The following is a 21,883-nucleotide window of genomic DNA, read 5'->3' on the forward strand; positions in this document are numbered from 1 at the left end:
ATGTAGATAAATTAAGTAAGTAATCCAGCACTGACTCAGAGAGAAACAAAAAATATTAAGCTAATTCCCGGCTGTGGGGCATTTAAAATTATTTTCGGTGATTTTCATCCCTAATTTTCCTGCTATACTAGGAAATCTGCAAGAATTCGTGGGTTGAAGGTCTACGCCAGCCAACCTATTATGCACATTGACGCAATCCGATTATGAGCCTGTTGTCTTGACGTATTAAATTGGGCCGACAGCGCAATAAAAAGACTGTATAGTCCTCCCACGAAACAAGTCTTGTTTGCTAAGAAGTAGTGAAAATTTGCATCGAAATGTTAATTCAAAGCAGCTGCGCCTGAGGCCGAGCCACAAAATTTCTGTTTCAACTCCTGTTAGAGGCAGTTGCCTGTGACATGAGTGAAAATATTCATCAGCATTTTGTTATATTAATGGAGTTTCCTTCGTAAAATTGTACTTGACAACATAAAGTTACCTTTTGATATGCCGATCGATAGCTTAGAAAGAAGCGACCAGCTTCCAAATCCTCCTACTGCAGTTTGCGGATTAAAATGCATTTAGGTAAAGGCCCGGCCAACCGCTCGCAACATTTCAAAGCAACATCTTGGATGCAACATTGTTGCATGATGTTACGACATATGTTGAACGGGTTGGCCAAACGCACGCAACATTTTCAACCCAACTTGTCGATGTTCATGTGGCCCAGCACCTGGCACGCATGCCCTAGTGCAACAATGTTGCGTGAACGTGGCCAAACGAATAAAACATCATGCAACATCCAAAATGTTGCAAGAAAAAATTGACCGTTTTCAAATTTGATTCAACATCATCCAACATGTTGCAACAAATCGCAACATATCGCAACAGGGTGGCCAAACTTGTGCATCATGTTCTGCCCAACAATGTGGCAAGATGTTGCGTTGAAATGTTGTGTGCGTTTGGCCAGGCCTTAACTATCATATAGTTCTCTGCATTTCTCGTATAATGGTGGTGTAAAGTAACCCTCGTCTTAAGAAGATGTTTAAAAAGTGCCCCCCCCCCCCTTTTTGAAATCTCTTTGAAAGTGTTCACGCACAATAGACCATATTCGTATTCTCAGTATTGGACTGGAACTAGCTTGCAATGGAGGCTAATGCGGGGGAATATATTAAAAAGTATTTGCATTTAAAAAGATTCCCCCGCATTAGCCTCCATTGCAAGCTAGTTCCAGTCCAATACCGAGAATACGAATATGGCCTGTTCACTGCTTCTTTCGTCTAATCTATGTAAATTAAGAAACTGAAGAGCTTCTCTGTATAAAAGCGCAGGTACAATAACTTGAAGAGCCCGTTCTGTAACTTAAGAACCTTGATTCATACGTATACGTAGTCCTCTGCTCGTATCTTTCTTTGTTGATCTTACATTGTGAAACAACTCCGATGTCATCATGTTTTAACCGCTTTTGGTAAGCTTTGATCCTTGAAAGAAAACTTGCGTGTGAAATCGTCTGGCGCACAATGCACCGAGCAAATCATCGAGTGTTTTTTTTTTTTTTTTTCAGTATTGGCACTCAGATTCTTCCTCGTCAAGTTTATGAAAGAGATCCACTTTCCTCTTCTTTTGATATCTTTAGGCCTGGAATCACCGTAATAACATATGCATGTTTGTATGAAGTTGACCTTGAAAGCAAACTAATGCACCAAATTCTAATAGACAAAATGTTTTTGGATTACGTACCATCAGGCCTATGTAGATTTCGATTCCCTTTTCAATTTGTCTTTTTTATTTAGTTATTTATTTGCCAGAAAAAAAAGAAATCAATTTTAAAGTGTATATGACAGAATTTTTTTTAATTTGCTTTATTGAATCTACCCATTGTCCTGATAACAATTAACTGCAAAAAATGGTTTTCGATTTCGATTTCTCTTCCCCTAGTTTTAGCCATTAAAGGACGCACAATTTCACTTCCGTCGGGGTACAAAACCGTGCGAGTACAGAACGGAGACTGGAGATGGTTGTGACGAGAACGATGATAATCTCGGCGAGTCTTGCTTATGTCTCTTGGTCATTTCTTTGAGATATTTTCATGTGAAGGCTTAATATGGTCGGTAGATGACATGTATCCGGCTGCAACAACAGGAAAGACAAAGAAAATGATTTTTCTATCCATGAAATACCGTTTTGGCACAGATGGATGCTGCAAAGGCGTTTGTTTGCTCTTTGAGATATTTTAATCACTGAGGAAACTCAGGGTTATTTGTTAAAAGCATTTTCCTATCAACAACAAAAAGAAACGCTCAGAATAAACTGCATTTGGAGATTTTATTTATTGCGTTATCCGTCTTTACCCTTTCCATCAAACTCAAGAAAGTATATAGGTCCTACGATGTGCAAAAATTACGACTTAAAATAAGTCAACTAGCGTTGTCGAGTATGATATCGACTGAGCCCAAATATATATGTTGATACTGAGTAAATATGTTTTTCCAATGATAGTGTGAAACTCCTGAATCGTTCGTTAATTAGTGTCACTGGTTAATTACTAGGTCCCTACTTCTTATCAGTTGTTTGTCAGACCTTTTGTCCACTGCATTAAAAAAGATAGTGACAGGGAGGAGCAGTTCGTTATTGCATTTTGAATGTATTTGCCTAACAACGGGTAACCAAGTATTTCTCGCTATTTTATATTGTGGATTCGCCTACATTATAGCTATATAAGCAGACATTGATAGGGTTTAGCATGTATATTCAGGGGCACCCAACGAATCTGTTCCTCACATTATCTGTTCCCCAGAGGAATCTTGCTGGCTGGCAAAAATACAGGTGTTTCGATGAGCTGGCTGGGAAATTTTGTTATTGATAGAGGTTTTGCCTGGGAATTACTGACTTTTTCTAGCATTTCAACCCAAGCTGGCGGTAGAAACTCTGAAAAAAAACTGTTTTGTCCCGGTTGTGTCGCTTTTGTTCGGTCGTTTTGGATCGAGGGATTTGAAAGCGCGCGGAATTCCTGGCTGGGAAATAAATTTGATCAGCTGGCTGGGAAATCAACCAATTTTATCTAGCTGGCTGGGAAATTTCTTGTGTGTCTTGCTGGGAAAAAGGAACAGATAATGTTTTCCCAGCAACACTGAAAAACACCTAAAAATGCCTTAATAACATTTATTTTCATTAACTGGGGTATAATAATACATTTTACAACAAACTGGTCGTTGGGTGCCCCTGTATATTATATTGGAACAAAACAGAATTAAAATGATTCTATTTACTCCTGTGGTCATCGACTATTTTTTGTCGAAGCCTTCAGTTCTGTACTTTGTTAACAGGTTCCAATGACTGCTCGAGATCTCCTTTTTGCCAGGTTTACGGAAGCTATGCAAAACAAATATGTTTTTTAACATCCCGTTTCTATGTAAATGTTTATTATTTTAAGTAATCAGTTAAAAGGTACATGCTGAAGCACGGGAATTGCATGGTGTCACGTTAATACTTGGATTCTCATAACATCGTTTTCCGCTTAAACTCGTCGACCTTTGCACTAAGGTGAAGATTTAGGAGTGAAACAATGAAATATTTGCTTCAGTGCCCCTGAAAATCTCGAGCTAGTTACAAATAAAATTACAGGATTAGCAACAGTGCTTAGAGATGGAAACAAGTAGAAAAACAATACCACAAATACCTTGCAGCTGTTCTTCGGGAACAATGACGTTGAAAAGGTTTTGTGGAGTACGATATACACATAGAAAGGTGTCCAGCAGATCACAAAGAAACTAACTATCAAAGCGAAAACTTTCATTACAAGTCGATTTTGTTGATGATTCCTTGTTTTCTGATTCTCTCTTTGAACTTCCCCATTAACAACTGCTTTCGACTGCCGGAGACTCTTCATTATTCTCAAATAGAGGACAATCATCACTGTAAAAGGTGTGACATATAATATCAAAAAAGCTGCAGCATAGAATACAGATTTTTCAATTTCGTTCCATGCAACCAATGTCCTACAAACAGTTTGGTGATCAACCTCAATGATTTCGCTCGCGATAAAAAAAGGAAAGGAGAGAAACAGAGGGAAAATCCAAGTTAAAGACACGAGGATAAATCGTGATCGTCTAGTAATCAATATCGACTGAAAGGGTAGGACTATCGCAATATATCTGTCCACAACGATCAACAGTAAACTTTCAATAGAGACAGCTTGCGATATAGCTCTGGAGAAATGTCCGATTTTACATGCGAAGGTAGCCGTGGATCCACCAATCACTAGCGTTCTTGAAAGTAAACCCTCAGTTGCCGCGAGTGGCCAGTTGGTGGCAGAAGATAGCAGATCGGAGATCGCCATGTTGACTATGAGGTAGTTGGTACTTGTTCTGAGGCTTGAGGTCTTCAGAAACGTGACTACTATCATGATGTTACCCAGAAACGATGCAATGCATACAAAACAAATCGAAGAGGCGATCAACCGGGATGCAGTTTGAGAACACTCATGCAAATCGTTCACGCTGGAGTTATTCATCTTCCTCAGTTTGTGCCTTGGATTTGGAATGTTTGACAAAGTTATCTTCAACACTTGGCCCTCGATGGCAAGAACCTCCTCATTATGGATAATTACTGACCTGCCAGTCATTTAAACGTCAAGTTAAGTCATATTCCTGAACAACCCGGTAGTGCGCCAGTTTTCTTTTTTTTTCTTTTTTTTTTTTTTTTTCTGTGGGGGGGGGGGGGGGGGCATACATATTGGTTATTTCCTGTTGGCATTTGATGCAAAAAGTCTTAAACTTTAACTACCGGTAAGTAATCCAGCATTCAGAGAGAAACTAATTCCTGGCTGTGGCTTTTTTATCTGGGCTGCAAAAGTAAATTATGTCAATCTTCACCTTATGCAGTTGTTTGTGCCGGGCTGTTTTGAGTCATTTGAGTACACAAATAAAATTGAAGCAATCTTTTGTTTTGTTTTGTTTTGTTTTGTGTCACAAAATCTATCCGCATGCAAAAACGGAAAAGCAAAAAAAAGGAAAAAGAGAAGCAAAAAGGGCAATTATACATTACTTCTCCGCAAAGAAGGGAATCTATTTGGCGCTCTCTGTCTTTGCCTAGAATATAGCTTTGGTCATAAAATCGATCAGTTTCAGCTGTTAATAGCCCAGGCATCTACGATTTCCGCAATCTTATACATCTTTTTTCCTTTCTTTTCCGAATGAAAATGAAAAGTACTGATGAGCTGCGTTTATTCAAATTTCTTATAGGAACAATTGAATGAGTTAGAAGGAAACAGAAGTCGAAGCCAAGCTTTGCTGGCATTGGCCTTGTTTAGCATGGTCACCTGTCAAGGGTCTTTTATTTTTTGGTGACTATATTTCTTATGCTAGATTGTAGCAATGTTGCTTACAGGTTTCCAGGAACACACGAAATTTTAAAAACCATAAGCTAGACAATTTTTTAGGACGCCAACATTTACTTTACAATATCCGATAATGTTATTGCTGCCTATGATAACACAACTGAAAGACAAAGAAAAGCATCATCCAGAATAACTAATTCATTTCAAACCAGAGGGTTGTTTTTCTGAAAACGGATTGTTCGTTTTTGAAACTTAAAATAAATAGCAACAAAATTGCGTTAAAACGTTCGACTTCACATATTAATGCTCTACTTTTCTAGATTATAGGACTATAGAAACACAGACTAGAGGAAAGCCTAGCTGAGATATCATTGAAGTACTTATCGATCGATGGTCGAAAGGGTACGGGGGACGCCATCAAAATACAAACACAGGTGGGCCTGTGTTCATTTTACCAGGAGTAAATATTTGAATATTCCAGTTCGTGTTTACAGATTCATTAATAAAGAAAGCCAGGGAAATGGGATTCGAAATGGCATTGTGAGCACAATGTGACAGATTGAGGGTGCTGATTGTCACATGCATTTGCACCATAAATTGAAATGCGAACGGAACAAGTATAGGCGTAACTTATAGGTCTCATGGCCAGAGAAAACAAGGTTAACGGGTACTTATTACGTTTGTCGACAACTGAATCGAACATAAGAGCAGACAATGAAAGCTCCGTTTCGTGGAATACTGGTCACGTAAATGTTGAAAATAATTGCAGAGATTAAGCATGGCTTTTATGCAAATGGCAAACGTCCACATAGTATCTCTATGACTTTATTATTTCTTAACACATTGAGGGTGATGGATACTATCACAGGCTAAGAACGATTAGCACGACAAGTTTACCAATAAGCAAAATTTACTTCCGTGGGAACCGCGACTGTCCGGGTTTTCAAATGCACAATTTAACTAAAAAAGGCCTAAAGTTGTAAAATCAATATCATTAAAATGACAGTCAACAGCCTAACATCAGTTGCCATATTGTACTCCCTTTTTAATAACATGCGACTTTTTCACACGCTCTCCTTCGCCCTCCTTCTATAAAATGAAAAGGAAAATGTTGAAAACTAGGGCACACAGTCACGATCATCCAAGCATTTAAAATTCTTTTCGGGGATTTTCATCCCTAATTTTCCTGCTATACTAGGGAATCTGCAAGAATTCGTGAGTTGAAGATCTACGCCAGCCAATATCATGCACATCAACGCAATCCGATTATGAACCTGTTGTTCTGACGTTTTATAATTGGGCCGACAGCGCAATAAAAAGATTGTGTGGTCCTCTCATGAAACAATTCTTGTTTGCTAAGAAGTGGTGAAAATTTGCATCGAAATACGTGTTAATTCAAAGCAGCCGCGATGAGTGAAAAAAGTCATCAGCATTTTATTAAATTAATGGAGTTTCCTTCGTAAAATTGTACTTGACAACATAAAGTTACCTTTTGATATGCCGATCGATAGCTTAGACAGAAGCGACCAGCTTCCAAATCTTCCTACTGCAGTTTGCGGATTAAAATTCATTGACAAGTGCTCCTTTGTATTAACCTCTCGTCGTGCAGTGATCAGATGAATCGTGCTTTATCTCTCTGACTTATTTTGATCCAATATTTGAAGACTGAATTATGAAATATTATACTAAAATGGCTCTTTTATTTTATGCAATTTAAATTCATTTCAGCATTGTTTGTTGCCTGTTTTTTAAAAGTGGGATAGATATTTGTGAAACACAAAAATGGGTTTATCGACTGGGCTTATACCAGTATGGTAAATTGTCCACCGTAGAGAAATTTGAAAGCTGGCGTTTCGGGCGTTAGATCTTCGTTGTAGTAAAAGGCTCATTTCTCTGTTTCATCTCCGACGCAGCACCACGGTTTATTCAAAAACTAAACGCTCAAGTTTCTCCTTTCTTTGTATAGTAGCCTGTTTCTCGAAAGTCGCGAAAAGCTAAGGCATTTACGAAACTGCAACCGCTTGTTTTGATAAGCTGGGGCCCGTTTCTGGAAAGTCCCGAAACTTTACGGGCAATTTTTGGGGTGTCACAATTGCCTTTGTATCTTACTTGAAGAACGGAGAGGCTTTAAGTCCTCAAACTTCACAGTCATGTTAAATGATCGGCTTTCCAAAACAAGCGGTTGGCAGTTTCACAACTGAATGGCTTTTCGGGCTCGGAAAGGTTTCGGGAATTTCGAGAAATGGGCCCCTGCTCCTTAAACATATTTTAGAGATAACAAAAAGCAAAATGAATGTGTAGTTTGGTAATTAAAACCTCGGCGTTTGCAAGATGCAGATGAATTTGCGATATCCGAAATAGGTCTGGACAGTTGCGGGACTTTGGAGAAAGCGCGATCACTGCACATCTACCGTCAATGTACACGTACGTGTATGCGTCTATAGTCATTTCTACATTTGATAAGCTTCACGGTCTTGCGTCACATTTCAACCTCGTTGTGAATTTGCTTTCCCGCTCCAGGAGCTCGTCAAGGGTAACCCTTTGTGAAATAAGAAGAAAACTGTGTTGTGCAACGTTTGTAGATAAATAAACTAGTCAAAACTGTTCGTTATTGCACGAAAAATATGTAAATTGCCATACGTTTCGAGGCTGCTGCCTCTTCATCAGTGGATAAAAAGCAACTGTACATTGTGCGCGTGACATAATAAACACTTAATGACTGGTCCCGAGGGAAACAGTTCATTTTGTTTCCCGAGAATCTCAATGTTTCGGCTGCGCCTCGGGGAAACATTGAGATTCGAGGGAAACAAAATGAATTGTTTCCCGAGGGACCAGTCATTAAGTGATTTGTTATATAGCAAAACAAATGGATCAAACATTTTGAAAGAAGCGCCCAGATTCCAGCGACAACATCAGGCCACCTTCAACTGCACGCTCTGATCACGTGCAACAGCGGTCAACATTTGGTGGGTAACAGTGAACTGTTAACCGTTTGACGTAATAGTTTTCGCAATGTTGCCCGCTCATGGCATTTGGCAGTAAACAGTTTCATTGTTAAATGCCATGTGACCATGAACTAGCCAATGAATGGGCGCGCTGTGGCGGGAAAAACTCCAGCTATATAACAATGAAAATTCCTTTCCAGTCAGCGCGCGCTAATAACTTCAAATTCAAATTTTCATTATGTCACGCGTACAATTTTATCCACTGATGGAGAGGCAGGAGCCTCGAAACGTATGGCAATTTACATATTTTTCGCGCAATAACGAACAATTTTGACTAGTTTATTTAAGGGTAACCCTTTCCCGAGTAGATCTATATATTTATAGAATGCCTCCCTTGGGAGATTCAGCACGCACTCTGTTGTCAAAGCCAATCAAAACAGAGCTATCTCAGCCTCAAGGGAAATATGATACTTTTCGCACTAAAAACCTGCTCCTAAAAATAAATTTATTCGGGAAACATGAGCTCCTGCCCGCGTTAAGCGGCTGTATTCATTTTCTTCGAGCTATGATTGGCTTATTTGAGTTTCCACCTCTATTGTCATTGGTCAAAGTAGTTACATTTAGCTTTGCAACGCTTTCATAGATACCAGATGCACGGGACCGTCACGTGATTGATAAGGTGACAAATCCGGACCCTACAACAAAGTGCGTGTGGGTGATGCATCACGAATCCTCCTGTGCTGAGCGTGGAAACACAGTAAAAGCAAAACCAATGCTCTTTGAGTACAAGTTCAGGTGAGAAGATTTGCAAAATTGATGTTACGTAGGGCGTTAGCCAACAAATAAGGAGGCAGAAACAATCAAGATGAACGAATACACGGTCTTTCTACGCGTCTTGTTCCTCCATTGTTCTGGTTTGCTGTCCGGCACGATGGATTTTTGGGAAAATGATAATTGTACAGAGAGGTGCAAAAGGAGCAAAGCTTGTACCAACGAAGATAACAATGACGGTTGTTTTACCATCCCACCAATATGTAAAGTATACGACAATTCACCGTCCCTGTATACGCTGGAAAAAAGGATGAAGGGAAAACAAGAGGACAGCGAGAACAGCCATGTTCCTAAAATTAAAGACACTTTGAATTCCTCGAGAGTAAGTGAACTTTGAAGCGATATACGGTTGCAACGAATCTGTTGACGGAGAGCTCTGATTGACACTGAATATGATGCCATGTTCCTTTTCTTCACTTTCTTGGCTAGATTCTACAATACCCGTCCACTCATTTCAGTCATTTGCGTATAAATAGCGTGTATTGTTATCAACTTCGAGCCCAGAAGCCAATGAAGAGGTCCTGGAAACGAGGTTGTATTGTCTCATGCCTCGATCTTCAAAGGGTGCCGCTACAAGAATACAATAGTGGTCGAGTATTCTTTTTGTGTATTCTTTTTGTGTCTTTCAGCCTGGGTCCTGGGATCACACGGTAAATACGTGGGACGCCTGTGGCAACCCACGCTAAAAATTCGCTTGAGTGTTGTTTTCGTCATTGTCAGATATGGTAAGTTAGCCATGTGCCCCTCACGGAGCTGCTGTCAGTGTAGGACATAATCGAAAAGGTCACAAGGACTTCCCTGCACACATACCCCACTTCCCGTCTTCAAATTACTGCATTCTCAGACTGAATTCGCAGAAAAAGTGATCTCGGTGTCTGCTCTAAGAGCTAGAGGTTCTTCGATGACTATCAATTGGAATGGAACAGAGTGACCTGAGTACCAAGACACCATCTATACCTATTCCATTCAATTTACTGCGTATAAAAACAGTTCCCTATAACACAAACCCCGGGGGCCTTACATTTGCAGGTGTACGGAAGGGCCTATTTTCGGAGTATGTACGGTATTGCAAGGTCGTGCGACTCGTTGGAGAAATAACCATTCATGTCGGTCAAAAGACAGGAAACGAAACCAGAATGTTCATTAACCTGATAAAATCAACAAAAATTGAAAGGTTTTTGCTTTCTGTAAATGACAAATATTCATTTTCTTTACGACTATAGAGCCATTATCTGAAAATCTAGGCCCATGCACGACATCATTTTTTTTTGCAGTAGCTGTTATGAAGTGCTTTGTGCACCTCTATTCTAATTTTTATGCGGTGTTTGGGGGAATTTTTAAATGCTACATTGAATGAAACATCTGCTCGTGTATTGAGCTGAACTTGGAACGGAAGTAAATTAAAGGAGATTTTGTTCTTTTTCCTCGTCTCACAGTAGGAAGTTAGAGTAAAGATAATGTACTTCCCGAAGTTTCCAAAGCTTCCAAAGTGGCGTATCTTTAAATTGGCTCAGCAGCCTGGAGGCATGTTCATGACGTCACTAAGTCGAAACTGAAGTTTAGTAACAAAAATTTCTCAAATCGGTCAAGTTTGGCCGAGCCAAGAAGTTCTTGCCGAAGGAGGAACATTTGTATTTCACCAACTGTTTCCTTGACGGACGCAACACCGTTCATGTTGTTGACATTTCCGAGAGAAGCATGTCTTACCTCAAAAAATCTTAGCAGAAATTTTACTGTGTAATAAAGACGTGTAAGAACAAGTTTGATTGCTAGTGTATGAAATGTTTTTATTAACATGCTCAGTGTACAATCTGACCCAATTCGCGTGAAAGTTTTTAATTGGCCAATTTTTTGCATGCTTGTATTGTCATCTGTTTTTTTAACACCCCCTTCCATGTACTTGTACATTTTTAGTTACATACTTTTACTTCATTATTTCTCCATGAGCATGTGTTGATTTTTATTTCTTTACAGTGAACTTCATAATTTCTGGAGCACTGTGGAAACGTCGTCCTAAATCAGTAAGTTTTTAAGACCTTTATTGAGTGTTTTAACTGATAAGGTCTTTCAAAATGAAAAAAGTGGCGTTTCCCTTTTTAAAATTATCACTTTGTTCGAAAGAAATTTACGCAAATAAAAAAAAAAACGATTGCTAAACCCTGTGTGGTTTCCATCACCCTCTAGAAATTGTTTATATATAACAGAGACCACACAGGATGGAATGACTGTTATTTTATTAGTCCTCTGTTAATTGTATATCCACCCTATATACTGGTACTGCCTGTAGGCTCCGTGGATGTAGTTTCTATAAATAAATACAATTTAGAGTGAAGTTAAGATGCATTCTTACAAAGCAACTATCATTATTTTAGACCATAAGTGTACTGTTATGTTCGTTGTTGACTAATACTTAATTGCTAATATGTCTTTTCATTTCTCCTGGGGGTTAGGAATACCAACGTTTAACTGCAGTAACCATTTTAGGGTTGCTTATTCTTAAGTCAAATAATAATGATAATAATAATCACTTTATTGAAGTCTCAAGATTATTTAGGTGAGCACGAGTGCTCTACTAATTGAGAAGACTTCAAATCAACTGAAATCAAAACAAATCAAATCAAAGGTTGGTTTTTGTGGAGAGGGGAAAACCGGAGTACCCGGGGAAAAACCTCTCGGAGCATAATAAAGAACCAACAAACTCAACCCACATATGGCGTCGAATTCTAGGGGCGGTGCCTCGCATGGGACGTTAGTCCCATTGCACCTACCCCTTTTGGGTTTTAGTTCTTTTCTTTTCTTCATTTCATTTCATTTCTTTACTATTATTATTATTATTATTATTATTATTATTATTTTTTTATTTTTTTATTTTTTTTTTTTCCCTTGTGTTTTATTGCCAACGAGTCAGGCCTTCTGAAGACAGAAGGCCTGGCGAGGCGGCAGCTTATAGAGCCGCGAGAAGATTTTTAGGCGGACGAAATCTCAGAAGCGCTTCAAATTTGAGTGTAATGTAGACCAAAAGCTGTAATGTAGACCAAAGCGATGAAATGTTGACCGTAGCGATAACCAATGAGAGTTAAGCACGAGTACGCCGCATGATGTTTGCAGCCGCCAGATCACGCAAGCTTGGCTCGTTGGCACTTTAGCGACAGCTATAACTAGTTATAAAGTTATATTGTACGTTGCAGGAGTACCCAATAAAGCTTAAAAAAAAAAAAAAAGAAAAAAAAAAAAAAGAATGAGGGAATCGATTCCAGGCCAGGCCATCAGAAGAAACCGTTCCAGGTATCATTTGACTAATGAAAATCTAGATTTGCTGTTATCGAGATGCTTTTGTCCGTCTCGGATAACCTGGCCTCTGGAAGCCGTTCCAGTTTTAACTGAATATAAAAATAATCGGGCTGTGAACATTTTCGACGAATGGGTGAGGTTAAAGTGGTACTATGAACAAAAAATCACATTTCGTCTTTCGGCTTTGGAAATATCTGGCCAATTGTATTGTAGGGTTTAAAAGTCACTTTGATACCATGATTGCCCAAAACTCTCTTTATGGGTTCGGAGGTCCCGCTAACGTATGGTATTGTGCAATATTTCTCTTCCGACTCTGCACCAGTTAATGGGTGGTTTAATGGTGGTTTAGGTTTGCTGGCATTCAAGATAAAGCGTTTGGGGTATCCATTTGATTGTAATGTGGACATTATTCTTTGTTTTTCCTTGTTTCGGTCGGATTTTGTTGAGGGAATTCTCTCGGCCCGATCCATTAATGATTTGACCACAGCTCGCTTGTGCATACTGGGATGGTGCGATAAATATGACAGATAGCGATCAGTGTGGGTAGGTTTCCGGTAGACGGTGGTGATTAATTTTCCGTCTTCCTGGTGATGAACCATGGTGTCAAGAAAGGCAATTTTACTCTCGTTCTCACGTTCAATTGTGAAAGTAATGCAAGGTTCAACTGAATTCAAATGTTCCAGAAAGGTCTGTGTACTTCCAGATTTTGCGGTTGTAATCACGTCGTCCACAAATCTCTTCCAAAACAAAGGTGGATTGGTTAGTGAAGCTAGCGCTCTTTCTTCAAGGTCTTCCATGACCATGTTAGCCATTATAGCGGAAACGGGGGAGCCCATAGCTGTCCCATGAATTTGCCTGTAATGCTTGTGGTCATACTGAAAATTGGTGGTTGACAGGCAAAAGTCAAGTAATTTGACAATGTCAGTAATAGGTATGGCTGTCCTGTCTTGTAAATTTTCGTCGTTGACCAGGCGGCTGTGAGCAACACTAATAGCTACGTCCACCGGAATCGATGTAAACAACGAAACGACGTCGAAAGAAACAAGTACGTCGTCATCCTGAAGTTTGATGTCAGTAATACTTTCACAGAATTCAATGCTGTTTTTGACAGTGTAGTCGGAATTATCAGTCAAGGGTTTTAATATTTTAGCCACATGCTTAGAGAGGTTGTATGTAGGAGTTGATATGAAAGAAACAATGGGCCGTAACGGGCATCCGTTCTTATGGACTTTCGGTAAACCATAAAATCGAGATGGTAGGCCGTCGGAGCTGTGGAGACGTTTGGATAAATTTTCCCCGATGGTCTCCTCCCGTTTCATTTTCAGCAGTATACCGTTCATGTCTCTTTCCGTCGTTTTAGTTGGATCTTTTTTTAAGACCTTGTAGGTTGATTCGTCGCCGAGGAGTTCTTTTACTTTCTCATCATAGTCTTTGCGGTCCATCACAACTGTGCAGTTCCCTTTGTCCGCCGAAATGATGAGTCTCGATTTGTCCTTTCGGAGATCTTGTAGGGCTTTCATTTCCGAAGATGGAATGTTTGATGCCGGAGGGTGGGCTCTGCTAAGGACTTCTGAAACTCGTGCTCTTACTGTAAGGTTTTCCTCAGCCGATAGTTTAGTTATACTGTCTTCCACAGCAGCTACGAATTCTGCAGTGGGAATTTTCTTTGGAGCAATGGCAAAATTTATTCCCTTTTGCAATGCAGACTTCTCAGTATCCGTGAGTGGTTTACTTGAGATATTTAAAACCCACTTGACAGGGTTGACCTCACAGTTGACGGTGTTTCTAGTGGTTGATTGGTTAGATTTTCCCTCCAATGCTTGCAATTTTCTCGTATGTCCAGCCTTAATTCTCAAGTGTTCCGTATGTTGTAAATTTCGGAAAAGCACTTCAGTCTGCTTCAGATCGTCGGGTTCCATAACAGCGTGCAAGCATTTTGTTAGCCTGTCTTTTTCGCAGTCGAGTTGGCGAATTTTCTTGTGCAATTGTTCGATTCTCAGCTTCAGAAATTGAAAACCAGTATTCTTCGCCAATTTGTAGCGATCTTTGCATCGGTGGTTGAAAAAAAGATGACACTTATGTCGAGTGATCTTTGTCATCGTCTTGTTCAATCGGCGAGCTTTCAGTAAAATTTCTCTGTCGTACTTCTCTAGAATGCTATTAAAACTGGGTTTGTCACCAGGTCGATCCATTGGCAAATAAAAAATATAAATATATGTCACTCTGGAGTTTGAAACATAAATTATGTACAATAAAAACGTTTTCTGACGTTTCGGTTGTATTCAACACCCTTCATCAGGGAAAGTGAAAGATAAAATTTACACGAAAGCTAAGATATAAACTAAAACGCTAATTAAAATTCTAAAGTTAGTGTCATTTTTTCTTTTCTGCAATAGTCAAATGCAAATACTCCTTTGGGAGTAAACCGTACAATACAATTGGCCAGATATTTCCAAAGCCGAAAGACGAAATGGGCAAAGAAGAAATTCGAGATCTCGTGTATGACATTCCCTGCGCAGTATGTAGCAAGAATTACGTCGGAGAAACGCAAAGAAAATTTACAACTAGAAAAGGCGAGCATCAAAAGGCCGTCGCACGGCTACAAAATGAAAAATCAGCACTTGCGGACCACGTTATAAAAACGAATCATGACATCGCGTGGAATGAGGCCACTATTCTTAGAAATAACAATAACTGGCGACAAAGGAAAATTCTTGAGGCTTGGGAAATAAACTGTGCTAAAGACCCCCTCAACCGAGACGATGGAGCACTACTTCCCAAGGAGTATTTGCATTTGACTATTGCAGAAAAGAAAAAATGACACTAACTTTAGAATTTTAATTAGCGTTTTAGTTTATATCTTAGCTTTTGTGTAAATTTTATCTTTCGCATTCCCTGATGAAGGTTGTTGAATACAACCGAAACGTCGGAAAACGTTTTTATTGTACATAATTTATATTTCAAACACCAGAGTAACATATATTTATATTTTTTATTTGCCAATGTTGATGTTCGTGTGCCCCAGCACCTGGTGCGCAACAAAGTGGACCTAGCGCGCATGCCCTAGTGCAACAATGTTGTTCTCTGCATTTCTCGTATAATGGTGTTGTAAACTAACCCTCGCCTTAGGAAGATGTTTAAAAAGTGGTCCCCCTTTTGAAATCCTTTTAAAAGTTTTCACGCTCAATTCACTGCGTCTTTCATCTATTCTAGGTAAATTAAGAAACTGAAGAGCTTCTCTGTATGAAAGCGCAGGTGCAATGAGAGCCCGTTTCTGTATACGTTCAACCTCTTTGGAAAGTTAAAATTGAAGGGCGTGGTACCATACAACACCGAGAGACTGTGGTAGTGGGGAGCCAAGCAATTAACAAAACATACAAGAGAAAAGAAATTGAACATTCATCCAGATTTTTGGATCATCGAGTTGCAAGAAATCGTTTCCCAGTGTGGCATCCGTCATGCAAGTAAACGTTGTCGAAACAAAACTGTACGACACATTACTATCAAAATTATCATGCGCAACCGAGCACCGTCAACGTGGTCGGGCAGAACAAGTTCGCAATTCCGACTGAGAAAAGCATCATTCTGACTGACTTGTTTTCATTTCTCGTTGCAACCAAAAACAGTAGAACGTAGAATTCTACTGGGCTGCTGCTAATTGCACCACTGAACTGTTTTCAATTTGTGAGCGTCAAGTGGAGAAAAAAATGGAAAAATTCATAAAATTGAAAGTTCGAATGCGTTCTTTTAAGAATGTCAAAACATTGGGTGCGTGATCCAATCAGATTCCTCAAGTCATCAAAGACTGCCAGACTGCTGAAAAAAATTAAAACACTCCAAAAATAAACAATCAATGTTTCGGCGTTAAGTTGATATCATGATTGAAAAAATGGTTGTTAAACTGTGGTGCTACTTTTAAAAAATTGTAATATATATATATATATTTTTTTTCTGTGATCTAAAAAATGTTCCGTAATCATACTCAGTGAACACTACATTTTATCTGCATTAAAACACAGTGAGCAACAATAGCCTGCTGGGCAAACAGAGTAATTTACTCAGATGCATTTGAATAATAAAGATGTATTTGCAATTAAGTTAGCCTGCCTCTCTAAATTAAAATTATTCATTCAAATGTTTTTGTAAGACGCAGTTGTTTGCGATTAAAAAAAACACTTTCAAGGCGGTCGTTTGTATGCCATCTTTCCTGGCAATCCCTAAAGGAAACACTCAAAAAGCCATTTGATCTCAGACTGGGTCAGAATCACAATCTGTTCCTAAGTACTCTGCACCGAAACAGCCAGGCTGGGAGGACGAACAGTGGTTAATGCCGCCACCAAAAAAATTGAAAGAGGCAACAAGAGTAACTGATTGAAACAATTTTACACCAGTAAAGCCACTGTGAAGGACCACATTCTAGCTCCAACAACTGATTAACTATGTTAAACGGCTCCGCTATGCTTAATTATACAACAAGAAGGGAAGAGTCAGTGGCTTTAATACCAAAGGACTTAGCTCTATTTCTCATCGCTTTGAACATCTTGTTTGCCATCTCGGCACTTCTGGGAAATCTCTTAATATTGACTTCTCTACCACGAGTACATTCCATACATCCACCAACAAAACTGTTGTTCCGATGTTTAGCCGTCGCTGACCTTTGCGTTGCACTCATTTCGTTGCCAATTCATATAACGTCCTTATTTCGAGGAATCTCCAATATCAACTTGATCACTTTGAGCTATGCTAGGAGTATAAATTATCTTTTTAGCCTTATTCTGTGCGAGGTATCGATTTTTACATCGACCGCTATTAGCGTGGATAGATTCCTTGCGCTGCAGTTAGGCCTCAGGTACAGAGTTTTTGTGACCTTAAGGCGCGTTCATTTGGTTGTTATTCTTTTCTGGGTAACTGGAATTTCAGACGGACTGATGTTTATCTTTTTAGGGAGTAAAATTGCTTTGAGTGTGGCCATAGTACTCTCAGCACTTTCTGTTTTTATTTCAACGTTCTCCTACACGAAGATCTTCTTGATTCTGCGACAACGGCACGTTCAAATTACGGATCAAAGGGACACAGCTGGAATTGTAACATTAAATATTGCAAAATACAAGGAGACAGTTTCTAGTATTAAGGTTGTGCAGTTAGCATTGATAGCTTGCTATCTTCCTTCTATTGTTATAGTTTCGTTTGAAGCTTTCGGAAAAGCAGCTCAAATTGCTTGGGATTTAAATGTATCCCTTCTCTTCTTCAACTCGGCTTTAAACCCAATTCTTTATATTTGGAGGATCAAAGCGTTGAGGCAAGCAGTGAAAGACACAATAAGAAGCATTTTATGCCATTCGAGCCCCTAATGCATACATCGCATAAGAGACTGACTGTTGGAGTATATTCCTTTTGGTTTTTCATCGACCCAGATCCAGAAATTACAATGCCTCCAAACACTGCAGATGAAGGTTTTTTTTCAAAAACCAAGAAATTTAAAGGTGCCTCAGTCCCTAATTACAATATTTCCGGGGATTGTCTTCCAGATGACGAAAGAGTAGTCTTTAGATTCTGCGTATATCATAAAAACGATCGAAATGCGTTGTAAGAACATCACTGACACTATCGGCTGTCACCTCCGGTTATTAGTGGTCTGCCACATTTTTGTTCTCATCACATTTTGATATCTTCTTTTATCTATTACTAAACAGACGCACAGAACCGCGGAGCCTATTTGTGAATTATATCATTACCCATCTCATTCCCGATAGCCTATCTCCTATTATCATGATTTGAGACTTGTAGCTTCATCATCGGCTTAAGTTTCCTGAGATGGTATTTAATTAACTAATAAAACTGCCAATGAAGGGACATCTGTTGACTCTTTTTGACTAGATTATAAAGTTTCAAAAGGGAGTGCCCTATGCAAAGTACATGGCATATTTAGTTAGCAAAACACAGGTTTGCACGCCCTGCAGGTGCGTTTAGTTTAAATACACGCATTTCCTGACTGCCTTCTGCAAAACAACAACGAGAAAAATTTAGGTTTGTGTGCGTGGGGGCTCCGCAAGTTCGTCAAATAAAAGGTCTTCTGTTAGAGCGGTTTTCAATTGAGTGTCGAAAGTATTAGCGAACTGCTTTGGTTTTTGATTACTTCACTCAGTGATTGGTTCAAAGTCCTCGCGCCACTTTTTCAACCAATTAGAAGTGAAACCAAAACCAATCGTGGCTCGCGCGTGCATATTTTCCCGCGCTTTGTGTCGGCTACGTGTAATTAGTAACGCGTTCCAAAATAAAATGCGCTTTTTCCAAAAAAGGTTTTTTTCGACGAATACCCTAAAACTGCCTCGGATATTACATTTATGCTGGGTCAAACTTTGTAAACTTAACAACAAGTACACTCTCTTGGTTAAAAACGATTTTATTTCACCGACATATCTACGGGTGGAGTATTACACGAATATCGTGGCTGTGCGAAAAGTTTGGGGGCAAAAACTCAGTACCTTATCCCAAGAATAAATTTTGTACTATTGGCCTCCTTTGGTTATGACTCTAGCTAATGACGGTCGCAAAAATTCTGCACGTTGCCCCAAGAATGAATTTGGTCCTATTTCCCTCCTTTTATACTGAAACTAATCATGGGTGCAAAAATTCTGCGTTTTGTCTTAAGAATTAATTTGGTGCTATTGACCTCCTTTGATTCTGCAACAAATGACAGAAGCAAAATCTTCACCTTGTTTCAAAAATGAATTTAGTGCTATTGACCTCCTTTGGTTCTGAAACCAAGACGGGCACAAAACTTCTGTGCCTTGCCTCAAGACTAAATTTAATTTAGTGTAACTGACCTCGTTTCATTTCTGAAACTAGTGATACCGGTAGGTACAATAATTCTGCACAATGCTTTGGAAATCTGGCATCCAAAAATAATAGTTACCAATATATACAATAGTAATGGGAATATAGGAGAGCAATATCCAACTGCTGTATTTTTATTAGGCTTACCCCTGTTCAAAATATGTGGTGACTAACAATTATTTTTTGTCTCGTCCAATGATAATTTTTTTGCAACAAATGTTATAAAATTTACTTAGTTGTGGAAATCAGTGCCATGTCTCCAGTGATTGTAATTTGTTCAAATAACATGCTAAGATATTGTTCAACGTGATTGCGGACTGTGAACCGTGCACCCAGACTGCAGACTGGATATAAGACATAGACCGTGGACTTAGATGAAACCCCGTTGTAAAAACTACAATCTGATTACAGAGTACATGCTAATCAAGGAATTGAATTCTGTTTAACAGACGTGGGGGGAAAAAGTTGTGTTGTCTCTGTATTGTTACAAAAGGTATCCGAGTAAAAAAGACGTTTTGAAGCGTTTTTTCACGCGTTAAAGGTAATTTCTTAGTATTGCATTGCGCATCCCTACTGAGCACGATTTGTGCGTCATTAGCGCGCGCACATGAGGACGTGCGCGTACAAAACGTAAGAGATTTCCCTCAAGTTAAGCCCGATAGCGAGATAAATGCTCCTTTTCTCTCAAACCAGCGCAGTGACCCCCGACTTTTTTTTTCAGGTATTTGCTAAGAACAGTCTCATAAAGAACATATTTGAAGAAGAAAAAAAGTTTGATAGTAGAACATGAATTTTTTTGGAAAACAGTTCCGTACTGGGTGTATTTTGGCCAAGGCGAGGACTTCAGGCTAACCACGGAACTGTCCCAAAAAGTGCACTCTTCCCACAACCAGGCAATCAAAAACGGCGTAAATGAAGCAATACTGCTTATGTGAATAAAAGAAGCTTTATTTTCAAAATAATTTTTTGTGTCTTTGAAATAACCAAGACTTAATTCTGTATGAAGATGATTCGAATTGTTAACGCGCAAACAGTAAAAATACCCCATTTTAAGAGCCTGCTGACGCGTAAACAAGCACAGTGACCCCATTTTTTTATTGCATTTTTTTAATGTTCATATCATGAATTTTAATTATGCCAAGTTTCCAAAAAGGTTTGATAGTAGAACAATTTCAAGGGAATTACCTTAAGATAACTTCGAGTTTTGATTGGTTTACCGGATTGTCTCCGTCCTTTTTGATTGGCTAAAGTAATTACTTTGGTTTTGGTTTTACGACACTCGATTGAAACTCACTCTATACACTAAAAGCAAGGCTGTGTCTTCCCAGGTTTATTCCATACACGAAAATTTATCTTTAAACTGAACTAATTTGTGAAACTCGGGCAAAGACAACACTCAAAAGGCCTGTATTGCAAAAGAGTAAAAACGTTCAATGACATGCATTCCTGCATAAAGTTCTTTTCTGTTGCCTTTTTGCTACATCAGTGCATTGTACCGAAGAAGAGAATTTTTTTTAAAAAAGAGGTGAGGGAAATGTATTTTACCCATTACTTATCTCAAGAGTTTCAATTTTGTATTTTCTCTTAACCTTATTTATGTTTCTTTCTCCATACATAACTAAAGACTGACATTGTTGGCAAGGCGATGCTTTGAGCGAGCTCCGTTTGCTTTGACACAAACAATACTCAAACTGTTTGGGATATTTTGGCCGTTTATTTAAAATCAGCATGCTAACCTAGTAAACACGGCCAAATACAGAAGACATGATCCCAGCAAAGATGAGGGCACACCTGCCATCTACAAGAAACTAAGAATAGGGAGGGGGGAGGAAAAATGATCTTGACTTTCTTGAATCAGTTAGCGAAAGCAGCCCTACGCCTAGCTTGTGCACGTGATAAAAGTTCTAGAGAAATTCCCGGATGACAGGAATGCCGCAACTGCAACATGAGAAATAGCTAACTTAGCGTGTCACACTCAGCATAAATCCATTTATTTCCTCTGGGCAATAAATTTAATTCATTCATAAAATCGGGGAGTAGAAAGACGTCTTCCTTCAATTTGAGTTAATAGATGCAGTTTCGTAGAAATAATAGAGTGTGTTATTAAACGTTTTTACCAGACTGGCTTTCTTAGATATTTCTTACGCCGATCAAAATGTCCCTAAATACATATGCTGGATAAACCTTACAATCTGTGACTATTTTGAACTATTTAATGATGTTTTTTTTTTGTGAAATTTTGAGTGAAATGCCGGGCACTTATAATGAACGTATGGTTCCCCACAACAAGCACTCATCCGGCTTAATTCCATACTTGAGAAGTCCTTTCTTAGTCACTATTCTGAGCAAGAAATTGAAATTAAGTTCTCTTAGTTTCATCTCTTTAGAGTTTTTCTTGCCAACCTCTGTTATCATAGATTTCTAATCAAAAGTTCTTTTTAAAAGACTATCACGATTGCTTCAGTTTCTTTTCATTTCGTCCCTGTAAATTGTTGCTGTTGCATGTTATGCATGTCTAATTTCTCTGACAATCGATTGAGTCTTTTTCTCGCGTGTTGGTGATCGTTGCTCTTCCTTTGAAGAAAGATACATAGATACATACATACATATACTATTTGTTAACCTGAAGGGTGGTGTGGACCTGCCAACAACTTAATTAAAA

General features: G+C 39.0%; 1 protein-coding gene and 2 long non-coding RNA genes across 4 annotated transcripts in view; 2 read left to right on the plus strand and 1 right to left on the minus strand.

The window, feature by feature from the left end:
* Positions 1–18,227, plus strand: part of LOC138015904 (uncharacterized) — a 21,512-nt gene extending 3,285 nt beyond the window's left edge. Inside the window, exons 1-5 of one of the 2 annotated variants that reach the window (XR_011125659.1) lie at positions 4,705–5,751; positions 8,906–9,057; positions 9,723–9,818; positions 11,068–11,114; positions 15,598–18,227. This is a non-coding gene — a long non-coding RNA (uncharacterized lncRNA). Of the gene's footprint in view, positions 1–4,704; positions 5,752–8,905; positions 9,058–9,722; positions 9,819–11,067; positions 11,115–15,597 lie in introns of those variants that run through there. The other variant, XR_011125660.1, reaches the window with a different exon arrangement.
* LOC138015905 (uncharacterized) lies at positions 1,245–2,111 on the plus strand. The gene is made up of 2 exons (XR_011125661.1): positions 1,245–1,447; positions 1,544–2,111. It is a non-coding gene; the product is annotated as an uncharacterized lncRNA (long non-coding RNA).
* Positions 1,559–4,662, minus strand: LOC138015903 (melanopsin-like). The gene is made up of 2 exons (XM_068863032.1): positions 3,659–4,662; positions 1,559–2,109 (listed from the first exon to the last, which is right to left on the minus strand). The coding sequence occupies exons 1-2, from the start codon at positions 4,601–4,603 to the stop codon at positions 2,035–2,037; spliced, it is 1,020 nt and encodes a 339-aa protein (XP_068719133.1). The 5' UTR covers positions 4,604–4,662; the 3' UTR covers positions 1,559–2,034.
* Positions 18,228–21,883: the final 3,656 nt, after the last annotated feature.

This window comes from Montipora capricornis, chromosome 9 (assembly GCF_036669925.1).
Source record: "Montipora capricornis isolate CH-2021 chromosome 9, ASM3666992v2, whole genome shotgun sequence".
Taxonomy (NCBI): domain Eukaryota; kingdom Metazoa; phylum Cnidaria; class Anthozoa; order Scleractinia; family Acroporidae; genus Montipora; species Montipora capricornis.